The sequence below is a fragment of the Maniola hyperantus genome, chromosome 16 (genome assembly GCF_902806685.2).
Source record: "Maniola hyperantus chromosome 16, iAphHyp1.2, whole genome shotgun sequence".
In the NCBI taxonomy this organism is placed as follows: domain Eukaryota; kingdom Metazoa; phylum Arthropoda; class Insecta; order Lepidoptera; family Nymphalidae; genus Maniola; species Maniola hyperantus.
In genome coordinates, this window is record NC_048551.1 from 5,736,791 (window position 1) to 5,761,056 (window position 24,266).

General features: G+C 35.3%; 1 protein-coding gene across 8 annotated transcripts in view; it reads left to right on the forward strand.

The window, feature by feature from the left end:
- The window catches only part of ASPP (Ankyrin-repeat, SH3-domain, and Proline-rich-region containing Protein), a 302,304-nt gene that overhangs the window by 230,095 nt on the left and 47,943 nt on the right, over positions 1–24,266 (forward strand). The window contains exon 1 of one of the 8 annotated variants that reach the window (XM_069503951.1): positions 2,027–2,825. The exons of 5 other annotated variants lie outside the window; for them this stretch is intronic. In XM_069503951.1, the coding sequence (XP_069360052.1) occupies positions 2,112–2,825 (714 nt within the window). In that variant the 5' untranslated portion in view covers positions 2,027–2,111. Of the gene's footprint in view, positions 1–2,026; positions 2,826–24,266 lie in introns of those variants that run through there. 2 more of the 8 variants (XM_069503948.1, XM_069503947.1) reach the window with 2 other exon arrangements.

Genomic DNA, 24,266 nt, shown 5'->3' on the forward strand with positions numbered 1-24,266 from the left:
TTTACAGTGTGAAAGACTGAGTTTTGATATCACTGTAGTTTTTGTATGTTAGAAATAAATGTCTTTGTTAGAAATAACCAGTGAATGTGTTTATTATATGTGTTTTTCGTGGTTATATGTTAACTAAAGACGCACTCAAAAATCGTATAATTTAGTAAACGTCTTCCGCAAGAATAAGGATTTGATAGGATTATTATTTTTCAATAAAATTAATAATTCATTAGCATAGATCTTTAAAAAAGGCTTGTTCTTAAATATTTCAACCTTTTTATTCGTTATTACTCCTAATATCTGTAGCACTTCGCACATGAATAATTTCTAAAAAATCGGTAATTGTGTTGAACGCTCTTAACATTGTCAACCGATATAATTTTTCGAGATTATGCCTCGATCTACAAATATTTTAGTAGATTTTTATCTTATGGACGAAAGAAATTCCTTTATTTACCCGGACTCACATTTTTATTTCGCATACGACTTATAATTACAGTAAAACTCGGCATCTTTTCGAGTTTTGTACGGCAGCTCCAATCACGGTGACAATTGGGCAAAAATGGCCCATAGTAATGTGCTCAAAAGACTTTGATATGAGCGTTTGCTCATATCCGCGGCTCGCCTGCCCCGCCCACATGCTTCATCAAGTAGAGGGGGATTCCAACATCAATGGTGTTTATGAATACAATATCGAGAAACTAGTTAGAAATTTATACTATGGAAATTACTGTGAAAGTTAAGACTGTAATTTAAAAACATCGAAGCTTTTAATCATAAGATGCTAAGGTAGAAAATCAATATTTAAAATACATTTTGAAGAGAGAAATCACGGAGTTTTTACTTGCAAGAATTACAAAGTTTTCCGAAAAAGTGAAAACTGTGTTATGGTAATAAGTTGTGCTTTCCGTAATACATTGGTGCTTGTTTGGAATTGCCTTAATAGTTTGTGTGAGTGTGTTTGTATGTGTGTACATGTGTGGGTGTTTATATCCGAAATTATTTCAAAATTTTTAATTACCAATAAGCTATCAACAATTACTTACCTATGGAGACATTTTCATAGTTTAATGTAGTCTGATCAATCTTCAAACAAATATAATCTTTTATTAGGGTTCCGTACCTGAAAAGAAAAAAAGGAACCCTTATAGGATCACTTTGTTTTTTTTTATCTGTCGATGAAGGCCTCGGGAGAAATCCTGCTGTCTTACTTGCGATCCCGCAATTGGAGCAATGCTTTTAATGCTTTTAGAAGTTGGACATAAATAGGCTTTTATTACTTTTGTTTTTACTGGCAGTTTCAAGACACTTTATTTTATTTTTACAAGCTTTTGTAAAGCTTGTAAACTTGTGCTTGTAATGCAACCTTTGTTCGTGCGTTATCTTCCTGATAAATTCGGTATCAATTTTACAGTCACTGCCAATTTTTCTATTGAGAATTAAATATGTATGTATTGTGTGAAATAGTGTATTTTGGTACCTACTGTTTGTACTCGGTACTATTATGTATTCTGAGGTACGGTTGAGTTGAGATGATGCTGGAAGTGTGGTGGGGTATGATACCTAGCTATTCCATAATAGGAAATGATAAAAGTTTTTGCTCATTTTGGTCGAATTTGTGGTCATTTCAAAAATAATCACAAACAGTAGGTATCTCTTACCCGGCTACACTCACGTGTTTAGTCGACGTTAGCCTGACGTTAGCCCGCCTACTTTCGAACCCATCCGGGGTCCTTTTTCAAGGGAGTCAGTTCGCGCACGCGTCGCGGCTAAGACTCCCTTGAAAAAGGACCCCGGATGGATTCGAAACTAGTCGGGCTAAGGTCGACTGTTCTCCATAATATTCTCAAAGGTGTGTGAAGTCTGCCAATCCCTTCAAAGACCCTTGGCCAAACGCCTTTCTATCCAAGATGAGTGCTCAGTAGTGATCCGTCGATAGGTCAATGATGATGATGAAAAGACAAAAAATCTTGAAAAATTAAAATGGTCTTCCTTCCTTTGGTCTTATCTAGGTTCCAGTCATATTAAATTATACCTAATCGTATTTGCGTAGCCTTTTATATAACACCAAAAATGTGAGTGATAGTAGGTAGTAGTAAGCAATCTGTGACTGAGTGAAAATGCTAGCTTGTGTGTGTCAACCAACGGAGACAGCGTTATTGTTTAAAGGAGGACCACCAGTCACTATGGGACCACTCGGATCTAGCGGTAAAATGCGTCAAAACTCAACTGATGTTATGAAATCGATTAGCATATTTCCTAATTCTGAGCACAAAATAAATGAAAAAACCAAAGAGGACTCGCCGTCAGTAACCCCTTTGCCTATTTATGTGGATTCGTCAGGGAATTTATTAAATTTAAGAAAGATAGAACGAAAAGCGAAATCAACGAAAATTCTCGTCAACCCCGTCTGTACGGACAGTGTCAGTGACGATAGCAACACATCAAAGCCAGCTAGTACAAAATGGAATGGAAAGAAGAAAAGACTCAAAATAGCGTTTGTAAAAAATGAAAATAAAGACGACTTTAATTCAGAGCACAACGCAATTAGCCGTGACGAGGCTAAAGAGGATAAAAAGTCAATATCGTGTTTTAAAATCAAAAGCCGGGAAGATAAATCACGTACTAACGAAGACAGAAACTCAGGCCGAGAGAACTGTACGAATGAAAATGCGAGTAATTCAATGAGCTCAGAAAAACCCGATCTCATTAGACATTCTATAAAAAATAGTAGAGATACTTTAATAGATGAAGGCACAATGACTGACGCATCTCTAGGCGCTGACCAGTTTCCCAGGAAGATTGACTCTGCCACCATCGTTAAAGAGAACGAGGTAAGTTATATTGTTTTATTGTAGACCTACATTCTTATCCGATGCAATTTCCTCGTACAAATTATTGTTTTGTACCTAATTGTACGTTTATTAACAGGATGAAGAGATTTTAATAGATTTTAATATTCTAGAGTAGGAAACCATGATTGCTCAAAACCTAAGATCTTAAAAATATATGTAGTATTAAGTAGATATCCATTAGTAGACGAAAAAATTACAAAAGTAATGAGTATTTAGTCGAAATAAAAGTTGGACAAATGTTCTGAATTAACGAATAAAAAATAAATAAATTATAAATAATCTTTATTAACGTAACAAAAACATAGTATTAACAAGCTGTAGTGTGAGGCCCTGCCGCCTGAGGAAGTGAAAACTGTGTTTCAGGAGGCAGTGTCTTCCCTTATTATATTAGAACAACCAACAACCACTTATTATAAGTTGATAACAACTAGGTGCATAAAATTGATAATAAACCATACCTACTAATATTATGAATTTGTAAGTGTAATTCTTGGTAAAATAACAATATAGGCAATTCTTTGTTAGGGAATTATCGGTAAATCAAAATGAAAATTCGATTGAATTTGGATATAAAACAATCGTTAGAGGTCTTACCTATTTAAATTAAAATTCAGTTCATTGTTAGTATTTGAGTCGCCTCCGTTGTGCGGGTCAATCTGTATGCTAATGAACCTTCGAAACATCCTGGAATTGTATTCGTCTTTGTCTTCGCTTCTCTTCTTATTACTTTTTCGTCTGGACAATGACAGCCTATTTAAAACGTACAAAGCGATAGAAGCGCTTATTTAATTTGTCAGCATATTTACCAAATAGGTATAGTGCATTCAAAATAAACTGGCGTGTTTCCATTTGAGACCGTCATTAGCAATAACAATAGGATTACATTCGACATGCCACGTAAAGAATACGGGTAATAAACCAAACACTCACTGAGCCCATTCATTTTTAAAGGAGCCGGTTCAACCTCATAGTGTTGATACTTTTGAATTCACACGTCACGACTTAATCCTATTGTTATTGTTAATGACGGTCTCAAGTACAAACACGCCAGTTTATTTTGAATGCACTATACCTATGAAGGAATCTGCGACTCAAAATTGAACGTTGTTCCGCAAATAGAAACCAACCCAGTAAATGTTAGATATTCGACATAAAAATCAAACTTTATAAAGTTGAATATCAAAAACTCTGTGAAAGGATCTTTTTCAAGTAATAAACTTGAAAAAATCCAACTAATTGTTATTATATTATTCTTTACACTTTATATTTCTTTTCTTTTATTATAACAATTGGATGAATTCATTTCTTGGAGAAGTTAGTTCGAGTATCCTATACTTTCGAGCAATTCTATTCCAACATAATTAGTTTCCCGGAAACGCGCGGTTCGATTTAGATGCCGTTTTGTAGGATAATTGTCAGCTAATCTGTACATCATTTAGGACATAAAAAGGGTCCAGATATCTTTTAAAATTATATACTTATTATATGTTTTTCTATGAAAATGAAAGCTTTTCAAACAGAGCAGCTTTTTACAGTAGATAGGAAATCCATTGAACATAAATATTGACGCGTCTAGGTAGAATACGACCCCGGCCCACTTAGGGGTAAGATGTATTTCAAAGGAAGTGCAATGTCACCTTTCTTAAAAATTGCCGTGAAAAGTCATAGTTTACTATCGTCTCTTATTCATGCCTCATAAAACTAATGGTTCTTTCAAATAAAAAGCATCCGTAAATTGATATTGGAAAATAATACTCTATATTGTCTTGCTAGTTAATTAGTATATTTAGTAGAGTTAGTATAAGATTCAATCATTTAATATCTTATCAATTTTGATAGAATTTGAGTTAGAAAAAACTTTAACGTCAAAATAAAAGCTCAAGTTTGTCCATATACCTATCTGCAGCCAGCGGTCCAAGTGGAAAGCTTGCGAAAATGATAATTCGTGATACTTCCTGAATGATAATTCCTGACTGCATGGTTGTAGTAGAAGAACCTGCAGGCCTATTTTGCTCTAATGTTATTGAATTTCGTTAAAAGTTAAACAGCTGATGTAAAATTTCATACTAACCCACAGTATATTTATACAAAATCATAAGTTTAGTTGAAGTTGGTTATAAAAAACAAATAGCTGCTTCAATGTTTATTTTTCGGATTCATGTTAAAACTATTATATTTTGTCGAATAGAAATATCACATCTAAACCAACTCTAACTTTATTCATGGATATGAATTTTATTCATGAAATGTTTTGACGAGTGAAATATCTATTTTCTAAACCAAACTAAAGTTTTTGAAGAGCTTTTATAACGATCAAATGTTATTTGACGTCGAATAACATTCAATAGCTCTCCGATTGCCATTCATCAATTAATTGAAGAATAATAAAAAATAGAAGTAGTATAGGTACGCATCGAGTAGGAGAAAATGTATTGCAATATTTGTAATCCATTTTATTTTATTTTATTGATGTATAAATACGATACAGCATTATTAACGTTAAAATAAATTCCTAAATAGGAGCACAAGTATAAGTTGGTCGATACAAACACGGTGAAATGATTCAAAGTTTTTAATAACAATTCGGTGCTAACACAGCATTAGCAGCCCAAGACAAACTACGTCGTGCTAAACCGTCCATCCACATTTTTATTGATTAGATTTATCTAGAAACTATGCACATTTATTGTAATACATCATTTTTGTGTAAAGTCAGTTAAAACACCCACATTAAACTCAACCACAACAGCGAAACAAAGCTTTAATAATGATTCAGTGCTAAACACAGCATTAGCAACCCGACGCAAACTTTGCCGCGCTGAGCCGCAGCTATCCAAATGAAGTAAAAGCACTACTTACTTCACTCGCAAAGCTTTGTGATTACCCGGACTAGAGTCGCTTTGCAAAAAGGGCAACATTTATTATGCCTGCTTTATGATGTAGTGTGAAATGGATTTCATGTTTTCATGCGAAATTACTGATATTTAATGTTATGTAACTGTACTAATCAGTACCCTTATTATAAATGCGAAAGTGTGTTTTTTTGTTGGTTTTTCCTTCAATCACGTCGCAACGGTGCAACGGATTGACGTGATTTTTTGCATGGGTATAGATAAAGACCTGGAGAGTGACATATGCTACTTGGAATCCCGGAAATACAAAGAGTTCCCACGGGACTTTTAGAAACTTAATTCCACGCGGACGAAGTCGCGCGCTTCAGCTAGTAAAATATAAATTTTCCTTTCGAATCAAAGATAATGGGTACCACCTACCTAGTAGGATTTTTTTTCAAACTTCGACACATTGCTCTCTCACATTCAACTTAACACTTGCGCTGCATAGAAGCAAAGTTTATCGATCATAAGCCGAAATCATGCTATTACTTTTGTTATATTACTAGATGATGCCCGCGACTTTGTAAAGTGAAATTTTTAAAATTCGTAGGAACTCTTTTTCTGACATGCAAGCTATCTCTGTATTTGAAAAGGTAACAGATAGACGAAGACAGATTAGTATGAATTAGACGACTATAGCACTAACTATTCTGACGATGATCGAACGGTAGAGCTTTTGGCCAGCAAGCCTTTTTTGATTGTAATTTAAAGTTTTTAGGTATATGTACATAAACCTACCTGCCCATTGACCTCATTCGTCAGTCTCAAAAATAGCTTCGTTGTGAAAGATCCCCGCAAATGCAAATGCGTTAAAATGGAAAATAACTGAGTTTTAAAAGTCTCGAAAAACAAACGAAACTCTTAATTATAAAATAAAAAGCGTTTGATTTGCGTCAACTTTTATAAGGGCTCTACTGGCCTTTTATTTAATTAGGCAAACATTAATTTCTTTTAAAAGTTTAGTTGATTGTTGAGTTGTGACACTTTTAGGTACTTTGGTTCCTTGGAAAATATTGTGAAAGAAAATTTATTATTTTGAGTGGTTTTTGGACTGTTATTTGATTAGGTTATAAAGATAATAACAACATAGTAGTAGTAACAAAGGACTAGAATTTAATTACTGTCCAAATAGTCTTTATCGACAATCGGATCCTCGAAAATAAAATTTTTTGCTTCAATGACTTCATAAACTTTTCTGACAAAGATATTTTTTCTATTTTATTATTTTTTAAGAAAAATAAACGTAAAATATGTGCGATGTAAGGAGGGAAATAAAAAATTGACTTATTGCGTTAACGTACCTATTTATTAGCAATATTAAAAAGAAAACGATGCAGATTATCTGAATTGAGTTTAGAGAAAGAGAACAGAAGCGGCGCCAGTTATTTATTTTAATTACCATCTACATATATACTACCAAATATTAACCGCAGCCCCCAGTAAAGCCGATATACATTATTACCTTCACAGGATGTGTCATGGGATTTTACGATGGAAAATTAAATAAGGATTTTTATTGTAAAGCGAAATGATTGCGCATATATTTGCCAGGATTAACAAGTATACTACTCGTAGTATAATTTGCCGTTCTCATTTTGATAAATTTATCGATTTTCAATATAATAGTAATGTCGAAAGCTTAATAAAGCTTTCGACATTACTATTTAATGAAACGTGTTTAATGAGTGAATTTTGCGGGATATTACTTAATTTAGTTTTCAATCCTCGTATTACTCGTACATTTTCTGTTGGTTAGAGAGCCTATATTTTATAATATCCATGGGTGACAATATTCTTCGTTATAGGAAGTAGCAACTAAATACCATTTTAACTTAGGCATTTTAGTGTTTAACTTTTCAATATTAGTTCGATCTAATCTACCTTCAAATATTATACTCAATTAACGAGAGAGTATGTATGACTCTAACTTTACCCATTTTATTAGAATACACAACACTTTCCAGCATTGTGGATTAAATTAGTTGAGCTCTAATCAGTTATGAACTTGTCTTGCGCCGGGCGGGAGCGTCGGCTTTGTTCATAACTCAGAATATTATAATGTTGAAATTCAAATTTATTTTATTTAACAGAAGGTTTAAATTAAAAGCAGGTCAAGTAACTGATTTTATCTAAGACGATGTAATTATTAGGTTAGGGCTGATTTTTATCTAAACCAATATACTTAATTAATTCTTCGTTAGTTTTTGTTACGGATTAGGTTGATTTAATTTAATTACTCTAGTCTGGTAATCTGGTTGATGACATTAACGCTCTTAGCGTAGGAAGAATAAAATTAGAGCTCGAAGTTTATTTTTAATCGGTGATAAGTTAGTCCTTGTCAGCGATCTTACCTGGTGGTAGGTAAAGTGATGATTTAGTCTGTGATAGCTGGCTAATTCGGAAGTGGGTATGTTTGGTGTTTATAATGGTACTTTAAACGCTGAACCGCTTGGTGGTAAGGTGGTAACTAGCACTATAATAAGAAACTTTAATTTCCCAAATTGACGCTGCTGGGATTCAAACCCAGTGCTTCCCACAAGATTACAGCGCTCACTACTGCGCCAGGGGAATTAACATTTTGAACTATTTTGTGACCGATTCAACTGATTATTAGAATTTAGAGACTAATAGGTAAGGTTTGCGAAAATTTTATTTTACCTAATCATTTACAATCTTCGATTATGTCGTTTGTCCTTTGTTTTTGACCAAGAGACCCGAATCTACCCTACTTTATACTTAATAACAATTATTGTAATTGTCAGCCAAAAAAATGACATTTTTCCCCGATCCCAACGGTGATATTATGTAAAAATAAGCCATAAAGTTAATTTTAATTAAAATGTTAATGGACCTATCGTATCGGTTGGCATAAGTTTCAAATGAGCTTCGTTACGATGGGAACTGAATTTTAAACTATAGGTACAATGACAGCGTTTAATTTCAACTTCTTTCGCATATTAATTTAGTGTCCTTTCAAATAAAGAAGGTATTCAATTTTAATTTAATATGCAAAGTGGACTGATTAATATTGCCAATGAAAATTATAATCATATGAAATGAGATGGTGTCAAATATTTGTTGAGTTCAAAGAAGAGTGCCAAACAAAATGACTTCATTTGCATCGAATGTCTATAGGTAGGTAGGTATAACATTAAAAAATTGGATTCATTAGTCATGGGGGGACGGGGAAAAACAATTACTGACGGGATTTTAAGAAAATCTAATTTCACACTGACGAAGTCGCGGGTTATAGCTAGGTATAATGTTTATTTAAATATTTATTTTAGATGCTATTACACACAGTTAAAAAAACCGGCCAAGAGCGAAGCGGACTCGCACACGAAGTTTTCTGTACCATCGTCAGAAATACATAATTTACTACAAGCCATCGTAGAAGTTTTTTTTTTTTTTTGCGATGTATAATCACATATTTTGATTGCCTTGATAGGTCTTGACAGACACGACAGACAGACAACAAAGTGATACTATAAGGGTTCCTTTTTTGCTGGAAATACAGAACCTAAAAAAACAAAATCAAGAGCAAAAACAATCTTTAGAATAATGGATTTTAGATGTCCACGTTTTTGTTTTGTCTCCTATTTCACATTAACATTCAGGACATGTTTGTTCAGGTCTAAAAAGCACACTCGATGAGGGTATGGCTATAACAATTTGGCCCCTCTGATGCCAAGTCTGAAATCGGTTTAATGTTCTGAATAAGTAAGCAGACAGGACAGGATGTCAGGATGTACGACACTTGAAATAACTTAGACTTCTTAATTCTTAGACTTAGAAAAAGTTTTAGAAATACCAACTGTAAGGTTATTTTTAAAAATCGGTACAGAAACCTGGAAAAAATCGATGTACATATTAAAAAAAAAAAAAAACAAAAACGGGGCGAATTGAGAATCACCTCCTTTTTGGAAGTCGGTTAAAACTTATTTGAATTATCAGAAATGCTATGAAATTATTAATTTATCTAATAAAGTTAGTTTAATAAAATTGATATTTCTCTCATTCGATGTTATACGATCTGTTGCTGGTCAAAGTATTATTACTTAGAGATTTCATTAAAAAATGATTATACAGCTCTGACCTCCGTCCCATATTTACGTGCCATAGGTAAAGTACCCTTAAATACAAGTTAAGCGAAGATTATTTTCTATGGTCCAAATGGCACCATTATGCGCAACAATGACAAAAGTAAAAGTCTAAAGACATTTTCCGCTAAAAGTAGAGGGTCATAAATTGCTGTAGACCCGCATTATGGTTTCCGTAATTGCTACCAACAAAAGCTTTATTTTGACTGCCACGTTTCGCGACACGAAGGGCGGCTCTAGGCCTATTTATTTTCTAGACAGAAGAAGAATTCTTATTGTCCTCATTACGATTGGTCTCACATATATCCTGTAGGCTTATTTCATATATCCGGCTTTGTGATAGCTGTAGGTAGATACAGTACCCGGCAGGTAATAAGACCTAATGTTTCTTGGCTTCTAGGAGAAATTTTATATGTAACTTTGGCTGTATCGACAAGTAGAGTAAAATAGCGAGTGTTAATTTTATGAATTTTTGGCTGGTTCAATTCTCGGGAGACAAGCTCATTTTAGAATATCTTTGAATGCAGTTTTGTTTCTTTTTAAAAATAAGAGAATGTTTCCTTTGAGTAAAATGATCTAACTTAAGGCTTTAAGGTCAGGCCTTAAAGGCCCATATTTTTTTCCACCCTGTAGGTGTGCAACTAAGCTATAATACAGTAGTTTTACAGTCTCATATAATCTCTATTGATTACGGAACATACAAAATCTTTCCGATCCGAGTATTTGCGACAGCGTGTGGTGGTTAGTGTGGGGGGTAGGCAAGGTGTTTATATTACCCTAGGGGTTAGGTACTAATTCTAATCTGGATTAAACAGAAACACGTAGATCTGTTACATACCTAAAGAAAATGAAAGGTTTTGTGGTTGATTCGAAGTTGTGTGCAAGAAGTTTCCAATTTCTTAGTTTCAGTAAAGAAATCCTAGGTTTTGAGTTTTTTCTTTTTATTGGCCTCTGCTTTTCGCTTCGGCGTGACTTTAATTTTTAAATCTAGGTTGTAGAGCCTTTTATTTGAAATTCTCTCTGCGACACTTGACTTTTTCACGAGTCGCCTTACCTCGGGAAGACAAAGGGGGAAGTAATAATGTCAACCAAAAGAATAGGGGCAGAACAAAACAGGGTGGAGAGGTGTGCCATGGGTAAGCTATTGTTACGTTGGAAAAAGACGCGAGACCCACACGTTCCAAGTGCGAACTAAGTGGTTTTATACAACAATTGTTACGGTTGAAATTAATTTAATATAGCTAAAACGTATAGTATAAAACTAGCGACCCGCTAAGTATCCACTTCGCAAGGGTGCAATATAGACCAAACAATATTAAAATATACGTATTAGGTAAACCTTCCTCTTTGATGGAAACCGCATTAAAACTCATTACGTAGTTTAAAAGATCTAAGCGTGCAGATGTACACATGACGGTGACAGCGATTTTGTTTGAGATAATCTAATGCATTTTTGAGTTGCGCCCGATGCTGCTGTCATGTCACTTGCATTTTCAGTACCTATTGAAAATGCACTTTTTCGTTATTCGAATAAACTTTTACAATACCGAAGTGCTTATGAATCGTCAAGTAATGTCCACCCATCCATGCCCCTGGTTGAATGGATATTAGTGTTTTATTTTAGGCTGCCTTTTCTTATAAATTGTACTCATAAATAAAATTTAGAGCAAACATTTTGAACTAAAAGTAATAAAAAGAAATGCCCAATAAACCTAAAAATGAATTAGCCATAATCCAGAAGGCTGTAAATTGCTCTGAACTGCCAAGTATTTATTGCGGCCTTTTTACCGAATTAAGCCGGGAAGCAATTCGTTATTGTTTTAAAATTTCCCTAATTCGATAAGATTTAGAACTAACGCAAACAACCGCAGTTTTGTTTAAGACCGAATTTTATCCAGCAACGGCCGTATTAAAACGGTATCCAATGTTTCGCCTACTCAACGCACTATAGTGCGTTTAATCGTGTCTTTACTGACGCTTTGAGTATTCAATCCTTCTCTCTGTCAAAAATATTTTCTCCGATTTTCGTAGGACCGTTATTGTACATTGTAATAGGACGTCTGCGTTGAAGTAGTCATTCCTGCGTTCTATTTTCGGCAACTTTTGTTGGGTCTACTACTTATTACTTAATGATTATATCGATTCGATTTTCGTAGGACCGTTATGTAATAATACCTCTACGTTTAAATCAATCCTGTGTTCTATTTTAATCGGCTAGGTATGAATTTAATAAATCGATCGTTTGCGATAGGCATGAAAATAAACGCTTATGAATGATATTGCCTCTTATTCAAACTAGTTATGGTATTTATTCATGCGTGAAGAGTAGGTAATCAAGTGTTACCTAGTTACCGATATCAAATTAATAGCTTTGTATGCTTTTCAAAGCATTGGATAGTAGGTATAATATATCTATAATATGTTACCCATATCAAGAATCTTAGCTGGGTCTAGAAACTTTGCATGTAAGTTCTTTCTACAACATAGACTTTCTTAGTAGGGCTAAGAAAGGATTTTGAAAAAATCTGTGGCGGTTGCCACAGTGACAACTAGATGGCACTGTTCAATCGATAAAATTTCATGACGTAGTCCCGAACAAAATGTACTGCCAACAGTACTCGCACTAACGGAGTTTTCTGCAATCTGGACTATATATTATAGAAGTTTTAAGATACAACCGTCGGCCCAGCTGGCGCTACCGAGCACAACCAATCGCTCGGTGGGAGATCTCCCTTTGCTACGGTCGAGCCTGCACACCGCTCCCGTACAAATCTGACGGGATCTTTAATATAATTAATATGATAAAAAGAACTTAATATAGAGTCCTATTTTAGTTGTTATAAAATTAATTATGTTTTTAATACAAGCAAAATTAACTTAACTTCTAGGTAAAATTCATTAAAAAAATCCTGAAAGAAATGATTATTTTACACTACCAGAAGTATAGTTTTTTGAGTTTTAAAATATGTTTATAAAATAAGCAAGTTATAAATATAACGAGTTGGCCGACTTGGCCAGTAATAATCTGTTATATTGTGCGTCTAATAAATAAAAGCTCCTCATTCAATTTTCATTCGTAAAATATGCATTACAGTTCACCTTTTAAAAATTTCCCGAACCAGAACGAAATTGGTAAAGCCCGCCGCGTATGATTTATAAATTGGCTAAGGCTCTTGTAGAGCGAATAATGAATTTTTAAGCGTTAGGCACTGAATGCAGTAGGTACCTACCAAAAATCTGATAGCCGCAATATCGCTGGTACAAAATTTTATTACTTACTAGCTGATGCCCGCGACTTCGTCCGAGTGGAATTAGATTTTTAAAAATCCCGTGGGAACTCTTAGATTTTCCGGGACAAAAAGTAGCCTATGTCACTCTCCAGGATATAATCTATCTCCATTCCAAATTTCATCCAAATCCGTTCAGCCGTTTTTGCGTGATTGAGTAACAAACATCCAAACATCCACACTTTCACATTTATAATATTAGTAGGACGAGACGTGTAGTTGGTTTTTCATAAAATTTACAGAGTTTTAAGATTGAAACGGCCAACTGTGCTGTTAACTTTACAGTTTTAACAAAGGTGTAATAAAAGCCACTTTACGAGCAAATCTGTTAAAAACAAATGACTCGAGAGGAGCTTATTCGTAGTGCACTCCAAACATACATACCTACGTAGTTTGGCTCTCATTTGAATACTAATCAAACTCAATAAAATTTTGTAGATACGTTCTGGGAGCTAATGTCTGTGCTTGTTACATAGGTTTGTTATTTGTCAGACTTCAGTTAAAAAACATTATATTTAGTTATCAAGTCACTTAGTATATAGCCTGTTTCTTATATTATACGAGTTCACATTTTAACAAGCTCCGTTGGTAGCTATTGTATGAATATTTAAAAACCATGCTAGCAACCCTATACGACCTTGGCTAACAAACTACATAGGTATTGCTTTTTCTTTGTTCTGAATCGATTTTTTCTTAAAAACGTTCTACGCTGTGCCACGCTTAACAATTACAACTAAAAATTCCTCCTCCTATTTTTGAAGTCGGTTAAAAATACACATAATTATTTACCTATCGTAGGTTATGTTATGTGACTTTTTAACTGTATGTAGGTATTTAACATGAAGATCTTTAAAATAGGTACGTATACCTATTATTAAGTTTAATTTAACTATCTAGGTAGGTATAAATCGTTTTAATACAACAGATTTCTTTTTTAAATTCTTTTTTCCTTATTTTTTTTTTATTCAGATACAAGTTAGCCCTTGACTGCAATCTCACCTGATGGTAAGTGATGATGCAGTCTAAGATGATAGCGGGCTAACCTGGAAGGGGTATAGCAGTTATGGTATAAAATAAATACCTATAGTTTAACTTAACTTAACACCTATTAGACATGTGTCCGCTATAGCTTAACTTAACTGAAAACCGCTGCCGTGCCTATAGCGTACCGTAGCGTTATTGTCGTAGCTAACAACGGTTATCATCTATCATCTATGACGAACCACCTGACAACGCAACACTGCCAACTGGCAACTGACAATGCATTGTTTGGTTTTTTGGTAACTAGAAACGCAATAATTATGCCTTGTCTTTCTTTCTTTCACTGAAAGCTGAGAAGGAGCGGTTATTGGCTACCGGCTTAGTAACTAAGAACTTGGTAAACCAAAGCCGACCTTATCTCTATTACGCTAAGGCTTAACTGTACAAGTACTTGTCCATTACACTTTGATCTATCAAATTTAATACAGTTAGCCTTAGAGTAATAGAGATAAGGTCCTCTTTGGTTTATCAATCTTCGTAAAATGTTTTTGGTTAACTGGACTGTGGCAAACTATTCGTGCAGGCGTCCACTATAGTTTGACCTATGTCAATGATCAAATTAAACATTGTTGCTATGAACTTAAGGTTGTGATTACTTCACGATATTCATGAAAGTAAAATTGGTTTTATTTTAGTGAATATGCGCGCGCTAGCTATACAAACGGTATTGATACGGCAGCTAGCTTAGTTACTACTACGGAAACGCATATTAAATTAGTTGAAACACAACTCTGATACCGATATTCGGCAATGGTTATCAATATCGGTATTGAAACTAAATAACTGTTGATTAACCGTTGCCATAAATAGCCAATAACGCCCATCTTTAACACCTATAGGTTAACTTTTATAACACGTCCTAGTCTAACTATTGAAAAAGCATTAGGTAGGTATCGCCAAGAGGATATCTACACTAATATTATAAAGAGGAAAACTTTGTTTGTTTGTTTGTTTGTTTGTTTGTTTGTTTGTTTGTTTGTTTGTACTGAATAGGCTCAAAAACTACTGGACCGATTTTAAAAATTCTTTCACCATTCGAAAGCTACATTATCCACGAGTAACATAGGCTATATTTTATTTTGGAAAAAAATAGGGTTCCGTAAGATATTTGGGTTTTTCGGACACAAGGTGTAAAAAATCAACCAGAAAAGTTACTTATTTTGCGTACGCTGCCTAAACTATAAAAGAGAGAACCATAAAATGTTCTAATTAATTGTAGATCTTATAAATATCTACAAAAAAGTCCGCGACACACTATACCCATCTATGTCGAGTGAGGCACAGCAACCATTTTTTTATTTAAAAATCTTGAATTTTTTTTGGACTACATTTAAACGCGTTTATTTTACTCATGCTATTAATCTTTATCAAAATAAATGATTTCATCACTAAGAACAGTTTATGGAGATAATATTTGGTCTTTGAATGATTAAAATTGGACGTTTGGTTTTGAAGTTATGGCGAAATTAAAATATTACGATTTCTGCTGCACGGCCCGTTGTATTATATAAAGAGGTAATGTCGTTAAGTTTGTTTGTAGGGGGTAATCTTTAGAACTACTGAACCGATTTTAAAAATTCTTTCACCAGTAGAAAGCTACATTATTCCTGAGTGACATAGGCTATACGGGATCTTTAAAAACCTAAATCTACGCGGGCGAAGCCGCGGGGATCAGCTAGTCAATTATAATACGGGTATCTTTAAAACAAGAGTGAATAGGCACCTTCTAGGCAAACGCGTCCCATCTTAGGCCACATCATCACTTCCCATCAGGTGTGATCGTGGTCAAGCGTGCGCCTATAATGAATAAAAAAAATTTTAGATATGATAGTACTATTCTATATTGTGGTATATGGATACCTATTAATTTCAAACTGCCAGAACTTTAACAAAAAGTTGAATTTTAATTTGTACGTGTCTTTCCATTTAATTATTGTTGAAAAGGTGTTTGTTTGCAAAATTTCATCAAGAATACTTGACATAAGTTATTCGGGATAAAATATTACGAAGCGAGAATAACGGGACCACGGGACGTGCCGTGTAATTAGACGCTCTTAAAAATACCGTGTAAATACCAAAACGCCTACGAAACTACATATTTCATGTGAATTCTAATTCATAAGCAATAAAGGCTATATTGCAAAATACAATTTTTAGGGCCCAGTTTAGAAAGAAAAGAATTGAGCTTTTTGCTAATCCTTTTTTGGCTTTCGTATGTCACATTCAAAAAGCTGTGATAGCTTAGTGGTTAGGACGTCCACCTACTAATCAGAGGTCAGTGGTTCGACTCCGGGCACGCACCTCTAACTTTTCAGAGTTATGTGCGTTTTAAGTAATTAAATATCATTTGCTTAACGGTGAAGAAAAACATCGTGAGGAAACCTGCATGCCTCTCCATGATGTTCTCAAAGGTATGTGAAGTCTACCAATCCGCACTTGGCCAACGTGGTAGACTATGGCCAAAACCTTTCTCCTCTGAGAGAATACCCGTGCTCTGTAGTGAGCCGGCGATGGGTTGATCATGATGATGATGATGATGTCACATTTTACAACATTCCCCTTCAATTATAATATACCTTTAAGTCAAGAGTGAATAGGCATCTTCTAGGCAAGCGCGCTCCATCTTATGCTCCATCATCAGTATCACTTGCCACCAGGTCTGAATGCAGCCAAGCGCTAGTCTATACCTACATTAAAAAATATTATAATTAAAATGGAAAGTCCTGCCTACTTATAGTCTGTTTCTGCCTTTTTATTCAATTTTGATGCTAAAACTACGTTTACAAGAAACAATATTATGATAACACGTTAGCCAAAAATAACTAGATGTGTACCAGGTAAACCAGAATTTTATACGGAATCTTAGGCACATAATATTATTAGTATCATACTCTGTGCCACCTTACAAATTACAAATTTTTGGTCGTTACTCGTTTATACGCAGCTAGGAAAATTAATTGACAAAGTTTGCTTCGTCGACACGTAACACGACGTTTTAAACATTCATTACAACGTAAATTTACCGGTCTTGCATTAAGAAAATTAACCATTATATAAAATATCTCTCAACAGCTATACTCATGTATTATATCACGTATGGAACTTTACTTAAGTACTTTTTATTTAAAGACGATTTAACTTTTTTCCTATTACAGAAGCTCTTTGATTTAAATTACCTATATAGTTGTTTACTTTTGGTTTCAAGGGGCATTAGAACATTTTTTGCTTACGTTACCGTCTGCTAAGTTGTATAACAATTAACAATAGATGCGATTTGCGGAAAAATATAATATTATATAGGTACCTACCTATTAGATACGTTAATAATCCATACTAATATATTATTATAAATGTGAAAGTGTGTCTGTCTGTCCGTCTGTCTGTCTGTCTGCTAGCCTTTCACGGCCCATCCGTTTAACCGATTTTGACGAAATTTAGTACGCGATAGCTTGCATCCCGGGAAAGGACATAGAGTACTTTTCATTCCGGAAAATCAAAGAGTTCCCACGGGAATTTTAAAAACCTAAATCCACGCGGACGAAGTCGCGGGCATCCTTTAGTATTATATAAGTACCTATTAGGTATGTTAATAATAATTAATGTAAGGTATAATATTTAACGATTAACCATGTTAAGGAGAATTTTAGTAGGTACCTATTGTAAGCGTGCCTATTCATTAAACATTCTCAAGGGTATACCAGCTACCTACCACCAACCTACTTACTACGTCTGTTATTAAAACATTTCAGTTTCAAAACTCATCATAATAATTTTGCTTTCTTAGGATACCCAATTCAAAATTTTGAACATAATTCTCTTAAATATCAAAAACTAGACGATACCTGCGACTTCGTCCGCGTGGGATTAAGTTTTTAACAATCTATGTCAAATTTCGTCAAAATTGGTTAAACGTATGGACCGTGAAAAGCTAGCAGACAGACAAACAGACAGACAGAGATACACTTTCACATATTTAATAATAGGCATCACAAGCATTAGGAATAGGTAGTACTTATAGATAACTTGCTAGTGGCCCGTATACTTTGCAATGCCTCTTATTTTTTGTAATTTCAACATATGCACCACCTATTAGGTATATTATGTTGATAGTATGTCAAAAATATTTACGCAAGTGCGGACAGCAACTGTACAAGGTTTTAGTTATCAGAGGAATGATACGCGGTCACATCTAGGCAATAAACAAACAGATTTAAACATAAATTTTTATGTATAAGAAGTTAAATCCCTTTCTATTACGAACGTTCAGAAGGTTTTCAAATAATATTATCTAAGTATGTCGTATTATAGAAGAATTAAAAATAAAATGAGAAAGCCATTTTTGCTGATCATTCTTTCTTGACGTCTCAAGATATTGATGAGACGTAATATTTTTTCTTGCGTGTCAGCGCTGCCCGGTAACGTAAATGGAATGAACATAAATGATAGGAAACGGGCTTTTTGAATAAGAAAAACTTCAAGAACTTAGCGGCTGGTATGTTTAAGAAGTCCTTGAAAAATTCTCAGGAGTCATCGGAACTGATCCACATCTAAGTCCTGGCCTCACAATAACTTATCAACGCCCAGCCCAAACCTAGAAAGCTCCGCACCGCACCGCGCGCCACCGTAAGGAATTTCACCCTCACCATCTAGGTGTCTGGTGCACTTCGACCGTCCGCTGCGCCAGATCCTTCTTTCCACGCACGTGCAAACTGTGGAACCAACTCCCATCGGCGGTGTTCCCACTAAATTATAACATGGGGTTATTCAAGGGGCGGACCAACAAATTCCTAGAAGGCCGGCAACGCATCGGCGGCTCCTCTGGTGCTGCAAATGTTCATGGGCGGCGGTAATCACTTAACAGAAGGTGACCCGCCTGCTCGTTTGCTCGCTATATCTATTTTTTTAAAAAAAACAGAGGTCCCTTTTATAAAGTAGATAAGGAATAAGAAAGGATTTTTTTAAATTCCGACGGAAGCGAAGCCGCGGGCAGTTGCTAGTCCATAATATGGACAGACGATGTATTTTGACGACTTCCACGCACATGCAAGCTGTGGAACATGGGGTTATTCAAAGGGCGGACCAACAAAGTCCTGAAAGGCCGGCAACGCATCGGCGGTTTCTCTGGTGTTGCAAATGTTACTTAACATCAGCTGACACACCTGCTCGTTTGCTCGCGTCGCTCGCGCACCGAGGGTTCCGTACTACAGTCGTATTTTTTCGACATCTTGTACGATAATAATTCAAAAACTATGGTGCATAAAAATAAATAAAAATCTATTTTAGAATGCATAGGTAAAGCCCTTTCATATGATACCCCACTGTTATAGTTATCTTACTTCGAAAATTGAAAATACTTATTATTAGTTCATGACAACAATTTTTTTTGTGTGATGTAACCCTAAATTCACGGTTTTCAGATTTTTCCCCTTATGTGTGCTATAAGACCTAACTACCTGCCAAATTTCATGATTCTAAGTCAACGGAAAGTACCCTGTAGGTTTCTTGACAGACCGACCGACAGACAAACAAAGTGATCCTATAAGGGTTCCGATTTCCTTTTGAGGTACGGGACCTAAAAAAGGGAGTTGCGTAATGTGTTTCCACCATTATCATGGTATATCACATTAAACACCCCGCCAAGTGAATAAAAGCTCAATTTTTCATCAGCCTGCCTCACCCAGTTTTTCAGAACATAATAGCTGATATGCTTACTTATTTATACCTGTTAGGTTGACTTACAAATAAAATCATGCGACCAATGAGCCTTGCCGCACCTACGTTGTGATTTATTCGCTTTATGGTTTGGCCCATTTTTTATAAATAAGCGATGTTTTGATTCACTGGAAGTTGTTGTCAAAACTGGCAAAGCATTTTTATGATTTACCAGCTTATGCTCGCGACTTCGTCCGTGTGGAGTATACAAATTTCAACCCCCTATTTCTACCCCTTAGGGGTTGAATTTTTAAATATCCTTTCTTAGCGGATGCCTACGTCATAACAGCTATCTGCATGCCAAATTTCACCCGATCCGTCCTCTTAAACTATAACCATGCAAAAAATCTCGTCGATCCGTTGCTCCGTTGATTGAATTACCAACCAACAAACCAATAAACCAACAAACAAACACACTTTCGCATTTATAATATGGGTAGTGACTATATTATCTATAAATACACCTATGTATGAATATAACAATTCATACGATAACATTCATATAATGTATAAAATAGGTTAGCTTACAATACTGAAATCTCACAGTTTTGTGGTATAGCAGCTTACAAAGTTTCAATTCAACTAAATCGGATGAACGATGCGCAAATTCAATAATTTTTATGTAAAAGATTTTAAATTTGATAAATTGATTTAATTTTTCCCATACTAAATGCTATTAACTTGTATCTTACAGCGATCGTAACCTTGCCATAAGGGCGAGTACACACGAAGCATGTTTTATTTAACGCTCGCCAGAATCCCTTAGCTCCTTCATTACACTCTAGTATGCGGAATAGCTTTAATTACATCTGAAACGGCCTTTTTACATAATGTACCTCTACCTACCTACATACTTCACTCGACCTTTTATTAAATTTTGCGTTTATTTTGTGACTTGAATAACTCGTTTATTACAGTTATTTATATTTTGCTTTGTTCGTATATTAATTTAATAAAATGAAATTGTTTATTGTTGAAGCTACCTACGTGCTTTTATAAACTCTCATTTGAGTAGGTTCTTATATGTATGTATATAATTTATACATTTTCTTTACTAAATAATTTTAAATACATATCAAAAATTGCGCAACCGGCATTTCAAACGGCGGGATTTGAACCTGCGTCTTCTGGGTTTCGCGCCCAACGCCTTGACCGCTAGGCCACGGTTTCGGTTGCTGCTAGTGACGAAATTTGTGATATGTGTGTATGTACTCAGTGCCATCTAGTACCAGAAGACGCACGCAGGTTCGAATCCTGCCGGTTCCGCAATTTTTGATATGTATTTAAAATTTTTTAGAAATTTCCTTGAAGTGTAGGTAAAAACACTATCATAAAAATTATGAAATATTTTCTTTACTGCTCTTATAGAAACTTTACGTAATAGTTGGTTTCTTTATTTTTATCAGCTCGTTCACGCAAAGATATTATAAAACTCCATATAAAATCCAATTGTTATGAGTTTTGGCAATCTGGAGTTTTGTAATATCTTAGGTGAGCTGTTTTTGATATTTCATTTGAAAAGACTCATTTGTCAAATTCGGAAGGTAGGTCACGACGACGCGACTTGACTTTGAGTGGCGCAAACCACAAATGACTCCCAAGTGAGTTTAGAGTCTGAGGCGTCAGTTTTACTCTAGCGAGCAATTAATTTGTCTCAGCGTACCTTTGAAGTGGCAGCTGCTCTCAAAGTGGTTAGTAGCATATGGAATGGACGCTAATTGACCCTAAAACTTTGACAAACTCTAATGACTCGACGCTGCAATTTGAGAACTTTACTTTAGCATCGAAACTAATTTACGGATGCAATTTGGTATTAGGCAAAGATATATTTAACGTCATTTTATAAGTGATAGATAGGACAAAGTCATAAGCTACGTAAAAGGAGCCACTTGACTCTTCGCTCTTCTATTGGCAATTGGAGGCTTCTATGCAAAAAGTGTCCAAGTTCATTTTCGATAACCATCTTACCCCAGTATTGAAACGTAATCTAACATAGTATAATAAATAAAAGGATTTGCGACTAATCGACTTTTTGCATTTGGAGCATCCCATTGTGAAGAACTCTCCGAACCTTCATAAACGTGTGAGATAAAAAAATTAGTGTTGTGTGTAATACGATAAAAGACGATCGGAATCATACATTTTATGAAATGAAAGGCGCGCCAAGTTAATCGACCGTTGAGCCAGATTACGTTACATCACAACTTTTATTTATTTTATTTTATTCAAATACAAGCCTTTGACTGCAATATCACCCGGTGATGATGCAGTCCAAGATAGAAGTGGGCTTACCTGGAAGGCGTATGGCACTTGTTATTAACCCATATCCCTTTGGCTTCTACAACACAGTAATACGTCTGCTATTGGTTTCAAAATGTACCCATTAGTCCCTCTACTCTTTATATAAATCTTTGCTGAATTGGAGATATAAAATAGAATAAAGAACAATCTAGCCTTACGCCTAAATACGAGTGGGCATAGCTAAATAATAAATACGAATTAAATGTCTTGAAAGCAAGCGTAGGAGTTGTAATTGATCCCAATTTAAATGGCATTCCATTTTAGGAAGATCCCACATTGCTTTAATTAAATTAATTGAACCAAATCAAATCATTTTGGTTTGATTGCTTTGTAAAGTAAGTCGTCAAGCGTCCCCCTACGGTAATGAAGCTACCATCTGTTCGGAAAGATAAGTTTGAGGGTTCCGTATAAAAAAACCTTTATAGGATCACTTCGTTGTCTGTCTGTCTGTCAAGATCTGTCTAGGGAATCAAAACCTAAAATGCACTTCCCGTTGACTTAGAATCCTGAAATATGGCAGGTAGCAATGTCTTATAGCACAAGTAAAGGGGAAAATCCGAAAATCGTGAGTTTGTGGTTACAAAAAACTGTGTTATTTCTTGTAAGGAAGGTAAGGAACCTTTCGTGTGCGAGTCCGACTCGCATTTGTCCAGTTTTTTGTTGAGTACCTACTATAAATGATAATATAATAAGCTGTGATAGCCTAGTGGTAAGAACGTCCGCCTTCTAATCGGAAGTCAAGGGTTCGATCCCGGGCACGCATCTCTAACTTTTCGGAGTTATGTGCGTTTTAATTAATTTAATATAGAAGGAAAACATCGGGAGGAAACCTGCAATCTGCATGCCTGAGATTTCTCCATAATGTTCTCAAAGGTGTGTGAAGTCTACCAATCCGCACATGGCCAGCGTGGTAGACTATGGCCAAAACTCTTCTCACTCTGAGAGGATACCCGTGCTCTGTAATGAGCCGGCGATGGGTTAATCATGATGATGATCAACTCATCGCCTACTTAGGTACTATTTAATTCGAAAAATAACATCTGTAGAGACCTTTATAACGGCGATAAAACCTCGTTATGGAATTCTTTAGCAAGCGTTAACGAGATACCTTAAGGCACATTAAGATCTTCTCAACTCGCAATAAAATGGTGGCTTTTTAATTGCATTAATGTTTCTTTAATTAAAATGTCTTAAGTATACGTTATATTATAGGTAATTAAAAAAAATCTGCTTATAAAATGATTGGGGATTAATTTACGATGATTAGGGACCTCCACGGCGAAAGCGACTTTATGGAAAATCACTCAATTTTAATCCTGCTTCGTTACAAAGAGGTTTCTTTTTTATTGTTATTGCGGGTAGTCACATAAAACACAGAGAAGTGCTATAAAATAATGCTCAAAATAAAATCCAGATTGATATCTGGATTAAGTGTTGATACACTATTTAATATTATTAAAAATGTGTACAGTCCGCGAGAGGTTGAGATGGCAATCGGGGTATGAGGCGGGGGGCCCCGCACATCCGCACATCACTCGTGCTCGCCCGCACCGGGTTAGCACGGGGGCTGTGCGGGTGTGCGGGGCGTTCCCTCCCCGATTTCCATCTCGACCTGTCGCGTACTATACTTACTTATGTAAAAATATAGCCGTTATAAAATTGAACCGACAAGCGACAAACCTTTTATTTGCATTCTCATACAAAATGATGTCGCATGTGAGACCGTAATTCAAAGGCGCCGCGCCTGCATTATTTTGTCGTTAACCTATTTCTCTTTCTTTACATAGTATACCTACATAGTCTGTACTCACCTACTTTTATGAACAACTTCCATAAAGCCTCACTTATCCTAATGTCTTAGTGCTATCGCGGAATTTTACGTGGATTATTTCTAAGACTATACATAAGAAAATACGCTTGAAACCTGTCATTTTGTGTTTTGTGGGGCAATAAAGAATATACATACATAAAGTCTAGTGAGGCGGTGATAGCTTAGTGGTTAAGACGTCGGCCTCCTATTCGGAAGGTCAGGGGCTCGATTCTGGGCAAGCATTTTTAATTTTTCGGTGCTATGTGCGTTTTTAG